This window comes from Myiozetetes cayanensis, unplaced genomic scaffold (assembly GCF_022539395.1).
Source record: "Myiozetetes cayanensis isolate MyiCay16 unplaced genomic scaffold, myiCay2020 scf1, whole genome shotgun sequence".
NCBI lineage: Eukaryota > Metazoa > Chordata > Aves > Passeriformes > Tyrannidae > Myiozetetes > Myiozetetes cayanensis.
The window spans coordinates 90,511,909-90,524,095 of record NW_026086604.1 but is presented as its reverse complement, the minus strand read 5'-3'; the positions used below and the strand labels follow the sequence as shown (position 1 = coordinate 90,524,095).

The 12,187-nt window shown below is 41.9% G+C and overlaps 1 protein-coding gene across 1 annotated transcript in view; it reads left to right on the top strand.

The window, feature by feature from the left end:
• Positions 1–6,390, top strand: part of MBOAT1 (membrane bound O-acyltransferase domain containing 1) — a 56,585-nt gene extending 50,195 nt beyond the window's left edge. Inside the window, exons 10-13 of the mRNA XM_050320907.1 lie at positions 65–129; positions 1,479–1,611; positions 2,750–2,901; positions 4,572–6,390. Coding sequence (XP_050176864.1) covers positions 65–129; positions 1,479–1,611; positions 2,750–2,901; positions 4,572–4,704 — 483 coding nt within the window. The 3' untranslated portion in view covers positions 4,705–6,390. The remainder of the gene's footprint in view (positions 1–64; positions 130–1,478; positions 1,612–2,749; positions 2,902–4,571) is intronic.
• Positions 6,391–12,187: the final 5,797 nt, after the last annotated feature.

The window sequence follows — 12,187 nt, the reverse complement described above, 5'->3', positions numbered from 1 at the left end:
TTTAAAATGCAAGTAGTATTTTACAGGTTTCAGTGCTAACATTTCATGTGAACTTCTTTCTCAGACTGCGACAAGTTTTAAAATGTACATTGAAAACTGGAACATTCAGACAGCTGCTTGGCTAAAACGGTAAGAGTAATCAAACAGTAACATGCATGTGAGACTCAAAATCACTACATGGCCTGGGAAAATGCTGACTGGTGACTATCATAAACGTATAGCCTTTTGTTCTTTCTTTGTTTCGGTGTCTTTAACAGTTGGTGGTATACAAGGGTATTTGGTGTTGTAAAGTTTTATTGCTGCAGATATAAAGTGCTCATATTTTATATATGAGCAGCAAAGTCATAAATGAACTGTTTGAATTGCTTATAATAGAAAGTAATACCATTTTCTTGTTTCCCTCCATTATTCTTCCTGTACTGTTTTGCTTTGCTGTGCTATGTTCCCCATGTGGAGGTGAGCCTTGCTGTGTCACTGGGATCCAGTTCAGCAAGAAGTGGAGAGAAGTCAAAATCTTCAAAGGTCTAGTGTAGTCTGGTTTGGAGTTACTAGAAGATGCTTGCGAAGGAGTCTCTGTTTAGGATATGGCCCTGAGACAACTTGATTTTAACCTCTGACTGTTAAGGCACATATTATAACTACTAGCACAAGTCCAAATTTTGTAGATTGGACTGTGTCTTGTTACTCATTACACTTTGTGGCATGATTAAAGCTCAGTATGCAGTCAACATGGTGTCTGAAATGCAGACATAGATTTATTGTCGCTATCAGAACTATAATGATTGTTAAATACATACATCTTAAAAGTCAATGTCTGCTATTTTTCATTATTCAAATTATGTTCCTGGTAAGAAAATCATTCATCTTGACTCATTTCCTTGGAACACAGTGTTTCATTTAAACTTTGGATAGCCAAATAGACTTGTGGTTGTGTTCTTGAACTGTTATCCTTCACTTGCATCTTGGGAATAAGATTTTTGGACTGCTAAAGTTAGCAGGAATCCCCTGTTTCGCAATAGCCTACGGCACTCCCTGTTGTTCCCAGCATCTGCCAGATAACCATGCCTAAAAATAGCTCTGTTCACCACTGAAGGGTGGGGTCACATCTCTTTGTCTTTCAACTTGCTCTTGATCTGTCATCAGGGTTTTGAAGGGTAGTGTATGATTCCAGATAGAGATGTAAAGGTGAATAAAGTTTTGCCTGCCCTTTATCCCATTATTTACATAAATGCTTTGAGCACCAGGAATATTTGTGCAAGCACTCTTTGGATACTCAGTGCAAAGAAGCATGCTTCCTCATTCCGTCTAAACCTCCATTTAAATAAAGGGACAGTGCCTCATGACCTAGTCTGTAACAGAGGCAAGATAAGACCATTAAGAAAACAGAGTAAGACCTTAGAAAACAGAGAAGTATTTGGAGTGCAGTGTCCATTGCTGAGTTGTATTCAGCCTCTTCTCTTTTGTTTTCATTTTTGCAGTGTTTGCTATGACAGAGCTCCCTGGTACCCTACAGCTTTAACATTTATCCTGTCGGCCCTGTGGCATGGTATCTATCCTGGATATTATTTTACGTTTCTCACTGGAATCCTAATCACACTCGCAGCCAGAGCAGTATGTACCTTTCATTGTTCTCTTCTAAGGCTCTATCCAGCTGCCAACTGCACCCTCACACGGTCAAGCAGCTTGTCCCTGATGTGAGCCCTCTTGCATGCCTTTGCAGGCTTGGTGTTCACTGAAACTTCGCTCTGTATTGACGCTAATTGCAAAGTACCCCCAGCAGTTAGAACCAGCACTGACTCTTCAAGTGATGCACTGCTGTCCCCGGCTGTCAGAGGAAATATTCAAGGATATACAGTTAGTAGAGCCACCAACTATGTCTATGCAGTCAAATTAGCTCAGGATTCAAGATCATGTTGGATTCCAGACTTCTGCTGGGTCGTGTTGCCTATATGCTGGAGTGTAATTGGCTCTGGGCCCAGTCTTACACAAGAAGCTGCTATGGGCTGAGCATTAGCCCAAACTTGAACAATTTATGTGGAGCCAACTGATGCAGTAAACTGGTCAGAACAGGTTTCATGTCTCACTGTTGTTAAATTTATCACTGCTGATCTTTCAGGCTGAACCAGCCCGTTGTGCAGGGCTAAGAAGCACCACTGTTGTCTTTTAGAGTTTGACTATGGATAAACAGTCAGGTCAATTTGAAAGGTGAATTAAACTAGTAATCAGTTTTAACCACTATGACTAAAGCAGGTTGCTGAACGTGCTCTCTTAATATGTACGTTGCCTCTCATTTATGAGGATTTCATAAAAGTGAAACTAACCCAAAATCTCTAGGGAACAACACATACTTGCAGGTATAAACACTTATTTGTCCATTTAAAGTAATTTTGTTTTACTGTTGATAACCAGTAATAAATGAAAACAAGCAGGGAGGAAGATCACGTTGTAACAGCTCCCCTCCCCAAAGATACTGTGCCAGACACCCAGAATGAGAGTTTGCGTCTGTGATTATGATAGAGGAAACTGGGGGCCACTTCTCTGTTTGCCACTGGTTGACTGTGGGTTCTTGGATATGCCAGTCAATACACTTCTGTTTTCCTACTCCCAGTGCTTTCTAACTGGTGTATAAACCTTTCTGCGATACTAATGCTGATGGTAAGTGGAGGGTTATGCACTGCAGTGTGTCCTCGTGGCTTTGCGTAAGAAATGTACGTATATAATTTTCTCTTTACTTTTCCCTAACCCGCAGATAAGAAACAATTGCAGACATTACTTTCTCTCATCAGTGCCTCTCAAGATAGCCTACGACATTGTTACCTGGGTTGTCACTCAACTGGCTGTGTGCTACACCGTTGCACCATTTGTTATGCTGGCTGTTGAGCCCACAATTAAGTTTTACAAGTAAGTTTTCTCCTCTTGACTGTTATTCTCCAGACCGGCACAGACTTCCGTTAAATAACCCAAACCACACTGAAAGGCAGTTGGCATTTCATCAAATTTGAAAGGAGTTCAAACAGGATGCTTCCTAATGTATAAGGGGTGATTTTTGTGCTTCTGTAACATAATGAGGTAATAATAACACCAAGGCAGAGCACTTTGCTTGTACTTCTCTGTGTCCTTATACGACTTTTCAATATACTCAGTTTCCATTTTGAGAACAGCTGAATCTCAGCCATTAGCCATAGCCAAGGCTGAAGAGGTTAAAAATAATGTGAGTTGGCAGTAGGAAGGACTTGTTGAGCAAAGACCAGGTTTCCAGCGGCTGAATGGGTACAACAAGAGATGTGATCGATCAGGAGGAGATATGGAGGGTTCTGGCTGCCCACTACTTTTTGAAATGAATAAGCTTTTCTTTATTTAAATATGCTTCTTTTCTTAGGAAATTAGTCCTTCCCTAGGTTCCTTAAAATAAAAAGACACTGCTGTTGCAGGGTATATAGAATGTACTCTAATAAAACCAAATTGAAATAGAGAAATAGAGAAAATAATTAGAAAAAGGAGACTGAAGTATATTGCTTTGCTTTTCTTTCATTCTACAGTGAACTGTCAACATAGAGTAACAGGTTTTGGTTCAGAAGACAGACAATTTCTCCTCTAATATGAAAGACACAAAACTGGTAGTCAAGATAGGCTGCTGCCAGTTTGTTTGGAGTGGGTTGAATTTTTGACTTTCTCTATTCCTGTTTCTTAAAACATTTGATTTCCACACAGAAAACTTACCATATAAAAATTACTCCAAATATTTCTTCGTTTCATTTCTTAATATTTTTTTGCCCTGGTGATTTTGAACATACTTAACATTTAAACTTAGAGACTGTTAAGCAAGGAAATTATATGCCTTTGGACTAAGGCATGAATTTTTTGAGCACTGCTCACCTAGCAGTGGTCTTAAGCACCTTACAAGGATATTAAGAACTCTGGTAAGAAGCATAAATGGGACTACGGAAAGACGCATTTCTGTGGTTAGGAGCTGGACTGTACTACTCCCAAACATCATCCTTACCAAGCTGCCAGAGCTTCACATATTTGGTTTAAGTATTTTTTATTTCTCTTCAATCTTATGTATACTGAATTATTTGAAATAAAAATATTTGATGTTTAGTTAGATACCAAATAAAGATATCTCCAAGTAGTTACCTTCAAAAACACAAGCCTTCTTTGAATGAATCTTTTTATTTCTGTCACTTTTAAATTTTTTTTTTTTTGAAGCATGGAGAATATTTCTTCAGAATATGGCCTTGTATACTCTAACATTAAAAGAGAGATGGGCTGAATAAGTCTGGGGTTGAATTACATGGGTTTATCTGAGTTGTCAGACTTTGGATTCTAAAGTTTGCTGATTTCCTTGCCTCATTAACATCCATGGCAATGTTTTTATCCATGCCAGCAGATATCAAATTTTATATGTGTGAAATGTGTGACTGTGTGAAATTCAAGGATGTATTTTTGTGCTTTCTAGGTTTTGTGCATTCTGCATCCATCCCTTAGCACCTAATTCTGCTTACAGATGTTGCACAATTCATGTTATTGCCAACAAAAATATAATATTCTTTTTCTGCTTTTCTTCCCAGGTCTGTGTATTTCCACATGCACATTCTAAGCATCCTGGTGTTGCTCCTGTTACCAATCAGGCCTCAAACCCACTCCCTAAGAAGGTCTCAGAATCACGCCATGATGAACTCTGTTAAAAACAAAGACAAATGATGCCTCCAAAGAAAATTGCCAGCACTGGGTCACCGAACCGTCATATTGTAAACAAAAGAAGAAAAATGGGTGGCATGAGGGTTGAAGTGCAAAACAAGTGGCATTTCTGTTGGCTATCTTAGAATCTTACTGGAGAGGGCAGAGAAGAGCCTGAATGACTGTATTTCAATTTATTCCGGTTAATGGAGATTTTACAGGCAACGTTTACAGGCTCATGGGGCATTTTGATTTTTATAATAAATATTTTTATGAAGTGTTTTTATATATTTAAACTTTTTCACAGAGAGGATTTTTTTCTCTTTTACAGAAATAGACAATTATTAATCAACAAATAATCCTGTGATTAGAGAGAGGTACAAAAAATAGCTAATAAAGAGTTAGGCCAGCTGCCTGATAGCCTGGTGCTTCGGGCAGCTGGGAGGGGAAACTTTTCATCTCTTGGTTATGGAGAGAGATGGTGCAAGTAGAAGACTACAGACATGGGGTTGCTCAAGGTGCTGGCACTGACTTCTGCCCCAGCAGGGGGAAGGGGGAATGGGGCTTTCCCCAGCAATCCCCAGAACAGGGACTGCAGCCTGAACTCAGCAGCAAGGGTACTTCACATCCTTCAGTGTGACACCTGCTGGTAATGAGGGCAAGACAAGCCCCTTGGGAATAGGTGTCTGGGAGCACTGAAAACTGGCTAAGCCAAAATCTAAAACCAAGTAAAGGAAAAAAAGGCAGAAGCGGGAACTCAACCTAGAGTAAAAGAAGGGACATATACCCTGTGGTGTGTAGAGTTGTGCTTCTCTAATGATGCAGCTGGAGCTCATTGCTACATCAGCCTTACTTTTCAGTTTTAGAGTGATGCAGCTCTTCCTTTTTGGTATCAAAATAAGTGAGGAACCATGCAGGGTTAGTGTTTTAAAGCTCACAGTTACGGGTTAAATCTGAAAAAGCTTTGTAGTGGATCAGGCTGTTCTACTCAAAAACATCCCGTCTTATGGTGTGGTTGCATTCCAGCAGATAACACTAATAAGAAACCTGAGCAGTAATTATCATAGTCATAATAAATAATTCTCTAAAAAATATTGTGATGTGATATGATATGATGATCTCAAGAGTCAAGACTGAGTCCTTGTATGATCTTGACATCTGCCTTAACTGTTGATGCAAGTTTCCCTGCTTGTAAAGTCCTTGACTTATAGGGATGTTTTAAAGCTTAATTCCTAAGAGCTTGTTGTGCATTGAGATAACCAACTGCAAAATACTGTGACAGGTTCTTTTTCTTTTTTTTTTTTTCTTAAATCCACTTACCTTAATAAAATAGGCTGGTACCACACATCAAAATCAACTAAATCACATTTTAAAATGTTTTCCAGGAATGCTTTTATCAGGATTTTGTAGAAGCAGTTCCCTTGTTAAAGTATTGATATTGCTTTATGAATGTTTAACCAATGTGTGATTGAGCAAAGAATCTGCTGTTTACTGCATTTTGATTTTTGTGTCAGATTAAAATTTTACAGAATCCTATTGTTTTGAGAAGAAACAAATTAGGGAAACCAAAACAAAAGGTTTTTTTTCCTCTGGTGGGAAGTTTTTGTCCTATGACCACCTCACAACTTAGAGCATAGTTCATGGAAGAGCTTATTTGGTAATTTATTTTAAAGGGCAAAGTGGGATTAAAAGGTTGATCTGAATAAACCATTTGCTTTGTGTCACTGTGCGTTATTAATCACAAACATCTAATGTGAAAATGGGTGAGTGAGTGGGTGAAATCCCTCACACCTGTGAAGGGAGATATTCAGGTCTGCTGGATTTTGCAGGGCAGCTGAGTGTTCCATCCGGCTCCTGCTGAAATGGAGACAAGATGTCCACTGTTTGTTTTTGTGGCAGCTTTGTCCTTAACTTGGCAAGTCTTTTTTTTTGGTTCTCATGTGTGTGTTCTCCTTGTGACACCAGCCTCAGTTGCACCTTGGGCATCTAATTTTCCCCTTGTGGTCTGGCTGTGCCATCCCTGTTTCTTGTGGGAGCGAACCAGGGTGCATCCCCAGGAAGGGATGGGGACTTGGGTGCTGCTGGCTGTGGAATCCTGCGTGCTGAGCCTGCGTTTACCTCCCACAGACCAGAATGAATCTGGCAGAGCCAGCATAATGCACAGCAAGGCTATAGAAGACTGATGTTCCCAGCAGGTTGGCTTTAGCACCTGCTTTGGAAAGTACTCAAAGGTGGTTGCAGGTCTGTACCTGCTGCTCTGTGCCCTGAGATCTGCCTGTGCAGCCTGTGCTCTGGTCTGCAGCCCTTCCTGAGCTGTATGTTCAAGAGGCCACATATTATCACTGGGGTTTCTTTTCTACGGTTTCACCTAATTTGAACTTGCCGACAACTTCTGTTGTAGTTTCAGCTCCTACAATGTGATGAATTAGTCAGAGCTAATGAGCAAACTCATATTCTCCCGTCACACTGTCTTCTCAGCCTGAACCTCTCCCTAAAAACAAGCACCCTGGGTGACAATGAGAACTGGTAATGTGGATTTAGTATGATGTGTTATGTGACTTAATATTGAAACTGTCTTTTTGAAATGTTGTATTTGCAGGGAATCTTGCTGGTTGAATTAGTCTTAAAGCTGGGTGAAAAAAGGGAAATTATCTAAAGTTTTTGCTGTACTATGTTACTGTGGACTAGGCATCTTACCTAGCCAAATGTGGTGGTCCTGCAAAGCTAATATATAGTGGATTTTAATAACTGTAAAATATTCTTTTGAAAAGAGGCTATTAGCTTTGGGACTAACCTGATCAATCCATTGTACTGAGTCTTCCTCTCCTTTTCTTTTTCTCAGGGAAGAAACTTTGGTTTTATAGAAAGACTGATAATAGGACACTTGTGCTAGTAATGTGCATCTACTTTGCACAGTAGAATATAACTCAGAGAGCCAGAGTAGAAATTCAGGTTATAAAAGGGTGATGTCAGGAACTTGAATTCTGGTAATTTTAATTCTAGTGTGATTTGAGAGTGCCCTTCAGTGATTAAAATACACGATGGTGATTACCAACATGTTATTAGTTTCTAATCCCTTTCTGGGTTCTTTGTGCTGCAAAAAGCTCAAGAGTTGAAGCTTCTAGGGAGATTCTGAAGACGAAAACAATCTTGATGGTTTGTAAGGGAGAAATATGGGACTATCAGACAGAAATAAGAAAGGTGGATTGTACTGAATGGACAAAGGTTGACTTGAAATATGAGAACACAGTAAAGACACTGACACCATTACACCCTTGGATTGAAGGCAAATTCTAGCTGCTATTTTTCAGCATATTTTGAGTTTTCTAATCTAAAAGTTGAGATGCACTTGGAAGAGAGAACTGAATGAAGAGTAAAACTTCATTTCAACTAAACTATGGGTCTGCTATTTAAAGAAGCAACAGCTCAGTAATTTCCTTGGTGAACTGAATGCACAATGTGCATTTTTACTGTCCTGCAAGCTGCCCCATTCCTAAGTGCATTCCTGAATGTCCTCTTGAAGCTTGCCAAGCAACAGAGCCAGCACTGAAGTGGGATACAAGGTGGGCAGATATTTTTCCTCCCTGTTTGGCTGCTCTGTTCTATGTCCATACACTGCACATAGCTGGGATTTTTGTATCACTTAAAATGAGGTAGGTGTATGAGAAGGCTGCAGATTTTTACCCCATTTATAGGTGTTTGCATAAACCTGCACTTACCTCTCTGCACATGTAAAAGCAGGCTCGGCAAACTAGGTCTGGGTCCTTTCATAGAAATACAGGTTGAAATCCCAACGCCCAAGGAAGTCTAGGGGTAAAATTTCTGTCACTGAGGTTAGTGACTGATATTTAAAGCCTTTATCTCCTTATCCCTGAACTGAGGACTTTAGAAAAGTGGTCTACTGGTTGTGGTAGTAATAAAAACCTGTCCTTAACATTTAAGAGCGGAATTCCTATAGTCCACCTGCTGTGGAGAGAGGAAGAGCATGTGTGTCCTCACCCTTGCCCAACATGAAGTGACATGCATAGTTGCATATATGGAAATATCGAATATCCTTTGAGTACCATTCTCTTTCCTTATGTCACTGAACTGATGTAGTTCAGCTCTCGGGGCCGAGAGGCGTTCCACAGCAATACAAAGTGGGAAGCCTTGCCTGACATCTCAGCATGAGCAGGAATGCACGGTGCGTGCTTTAAAAACATATTCTTTTGTGTGCCGTCGGCCTGCTGCTTCCTTTCTTCCTAGAGATGACAGCAGCAATATGCATCAAGGGTTTGGGTTTTCGCTGGTGAGACAGGAAGCGACAGCGCGTTTGCTCGGATATATTTACGAGTGGTGCCCTCTGTGGGTGAACAAAAGAAGATTCTTGTGTGCTGAGTCAGGGATGCTGCAAAGCCGAAGGGTTTTGCAGCAGCAAAGCCTCCCTAATTGCTGGGCAGTCTTGTGTTTCACATCTGCGATAACAAAGGTGTTCTGCTTTGGAGCAGGAGAACGGGAGAATATGAAAAGCTTAGATAGATTGGGAAAAGAAAATATTATTACAGGAGGAAATGCTGTTGGTTGGCAGAAAAGATGGTGTTTATATGCCTTAAGAAGTTTGGCTACACTTTCATTCACCTGGCTTAAATATGGTCTTTGGAAGGGAACTACAGAATGTGGGAAAATCAGTTCTGAGAAGTGCCCCTTGGAAGTAGATTTACTGTCCATCCATAAAGCTGCTGGGAAAGTGAGACCCGAGGCTTGCCTGGAGGCTGTTCTAATGCAGTGTGGCTCTCTGTGCACCCAAATGAGGGGCTGTGCAGCTGGCCTCTGAAGCCCTGGCATGACCAGCAGGCAGCTGATCCAGGAGCATGCCATGCTCACAGTCAGTTTTTCTGATTCCTCTGCCATTCCTCTGCCAGATGCTGTACAGGTAAATACTGTGCCCAGCAGTACTGGAAAAAGTGTTGAGCATATCAAGGCTGAACCATAGAGAGAAATGCTGCTACAGCCCAGACATACTGTGCAACCCTTGCCTTGTCCAGGAATGGAAACTGGTACCCCTTTTCATCAGAAAGGTACCCCTTTTCATCAGAAACATTTTCAGATGGTGACATTGTCACTTCTCTGAGAAACATGGATTTCTCTTGATTCATACTTATTCTTGCCTTTAGGGCTTGTGTATTAGTGCACTGTAGTTTTTCTGTTTAATTGTTTTACTTGTGTCTGAGAAAGATGGTGCTATGTGGCTGTTTTATATCTGGTCAAGCTGTTACACAGCTAAGGGCAACCTCAAAATATGTGGCGAATAGTGTGAGTATTGGAACAGATAATGTGAACACATTCTATTAATTCATTTACCTGACTGTTACTCTGATGTGGGGTTTTTTTTTCCCCCTGAGTACTCTTAAATGACACTTTCCTGAGTGGAGCAGATGGTGCAGGTTTCCCTTGGAGGTGTCTCAGGAAGCAACTTGGACAAAAGAAACCTCCACGTTTCTAACATCCACAGGCTCCTCTGGCTGGCCTGATGAGCGGCTGCCCGGGACACTTTGGGGTAGCTTGGGGTGCCATGTGCTTCCTCCTTCTCCCACCCTGGGAACATGAGTGGGATCCACAGCATCTGCATCTGTGAGGAAGTGCTTGCAACTGCAGTCCTCAGTGTGCAAAGCCAGGTCCAGGGATCCCTGGATATGTGAAATAAGGGACAATCCTCGAACAAACAGTGAGCATAAAGACAGATCACTTCAGGCAGCAGACATCAGAGATAATTGTGTAGGTGGGGACTGGAGGCACAGAGAGAGAGTGACAAGTGACCATGAACAGGCAGCTCATGCCACAGGAAGGAGCTAAAGGCAGGTTTCCACAGAGCCAGCCTACGCCTCTGCGTGTCTGCCACTAGAGACAGTGGAAAGGTTTGTCTGCTGTTTCAGAGGGGTCTGTGTTGGACCCAGCACCTGCAGGGCTGGTCACAGCCCCCATGTGAATGCCTGTCTGCCCTGGCATAACTGTAGGACCTGGGTGGTACTGAGGGAAGGACTGCAGCCCTGAAAGCTACCCCGCTTTCGGGGTGTGCCTGATTGCTAGTCCTTGGTGTTTCAGCTCCTTCCGTGCTTCCTCCCACCCCCCCCAATGAAATCAAGAGATGCTCTTAAAATATGAAATGTCATCGAGAATCTTTGGTGTCTTTATATTCGCCTTCTGATCTCGGCGCCTTTGAAGCCCGCGCATCCGAGCTGTTCCCAGCTGCCAGGGCCAGAGTGGCATTTGGAAAACACGTCTGTCAATAAAACCTTTCCCACGCTGCGCCCAGATCCCCGATGTGTTTTGAAAATGGTGTAAAGCCACAGTGATGGGCATGGGAGCCCTCCTCTCTCCTTCCTGCCCGGAGTTTCAGCTGGCAGGAGTGGCAGTGGCAGAACTGCCCAGAGGATGGGAAGTGGCACTATTGGCGGCTTTCAGAGAGCTGGCTTCTGTGGAGCGGTTTTGTTTGCAGCCAGCCGCGTGGTCCCAGTGGCATGCTATGGGCCTGCCTCAATTAGACTTCTTGACTGATGGCCAGTTTAATGAGCCTATGTGCAGAGGGTCATTCAACATGGCAATTATACCTATAAATCTACTTGCAGCAGGGCTTGAATAACCTTTTGCGCACAGTTCTCCATAAAATGACTGTCTGATTAATTAACATTAATTTATCCACTGTGTGTAACCAGATGCAGTCTGTATGAAAGCCTCTGCTCTGATGTGCAGGCGCTGTGTGAACTGGGAGGATTTGGGTATGGGGATGGCTCTGATGTTGTTTAAAGACACTCTTTTAGATTTTTTCCCCCCTCTTTCTTCCTCTCTCCCTCTCTCTCTGGTCCCAGTTGATTAACATTCCAGGGCAGCATCATATAACAGGGGGCAAAATTCAATTAATTGAATATGAAATATTTATAACCCTACTCTATGTGTCTATCAGAGAAGGGTCCTTAATAGATCTTCTCATTAGCATGGACTGGTGACTCACTTCTCTGCTTTCACAGTCATTTGGAATTAAAATCCAATTAATCTAATGTCCCTGTGAATATTATTAAACTATTTGAAAAACTGCATAGAAGAGATATGAGGCAGGGGGTGAGGGGCTAAGAGAAGAAGAGGGAATATGTCTTGAGCTCATGAAGATTCATTTTTTCTCTGTTAAACACGTAGTCTGGAAAGACTAATTCCCTGTTTTCTGCAAAGTGGATAGCTAATTCTTAATATCAAACCCCCAAGAATGGAAAAATAACTTGCTTTCTACAAGAAGAACTGTGTTGTCTTTGAACAGGGGAAGTTATGCTCTTACATCCTCCAACCTTTCAGGTTGTTCCCACTTCTTGGGTGCCTGAAGTGATGGACAGATTCACACAAGGTGTTTAGACACCATGAAATAATTCTGGAGCTTGTGCCCAGCTCTTCAGCAGTGTTCAACTGCTGTAAGCTACAGGGCTGGCTCTGTGGCCAGAGATGCCAGCTGCCTGCCTTGAGGACCAGGAAGGCACTGTGC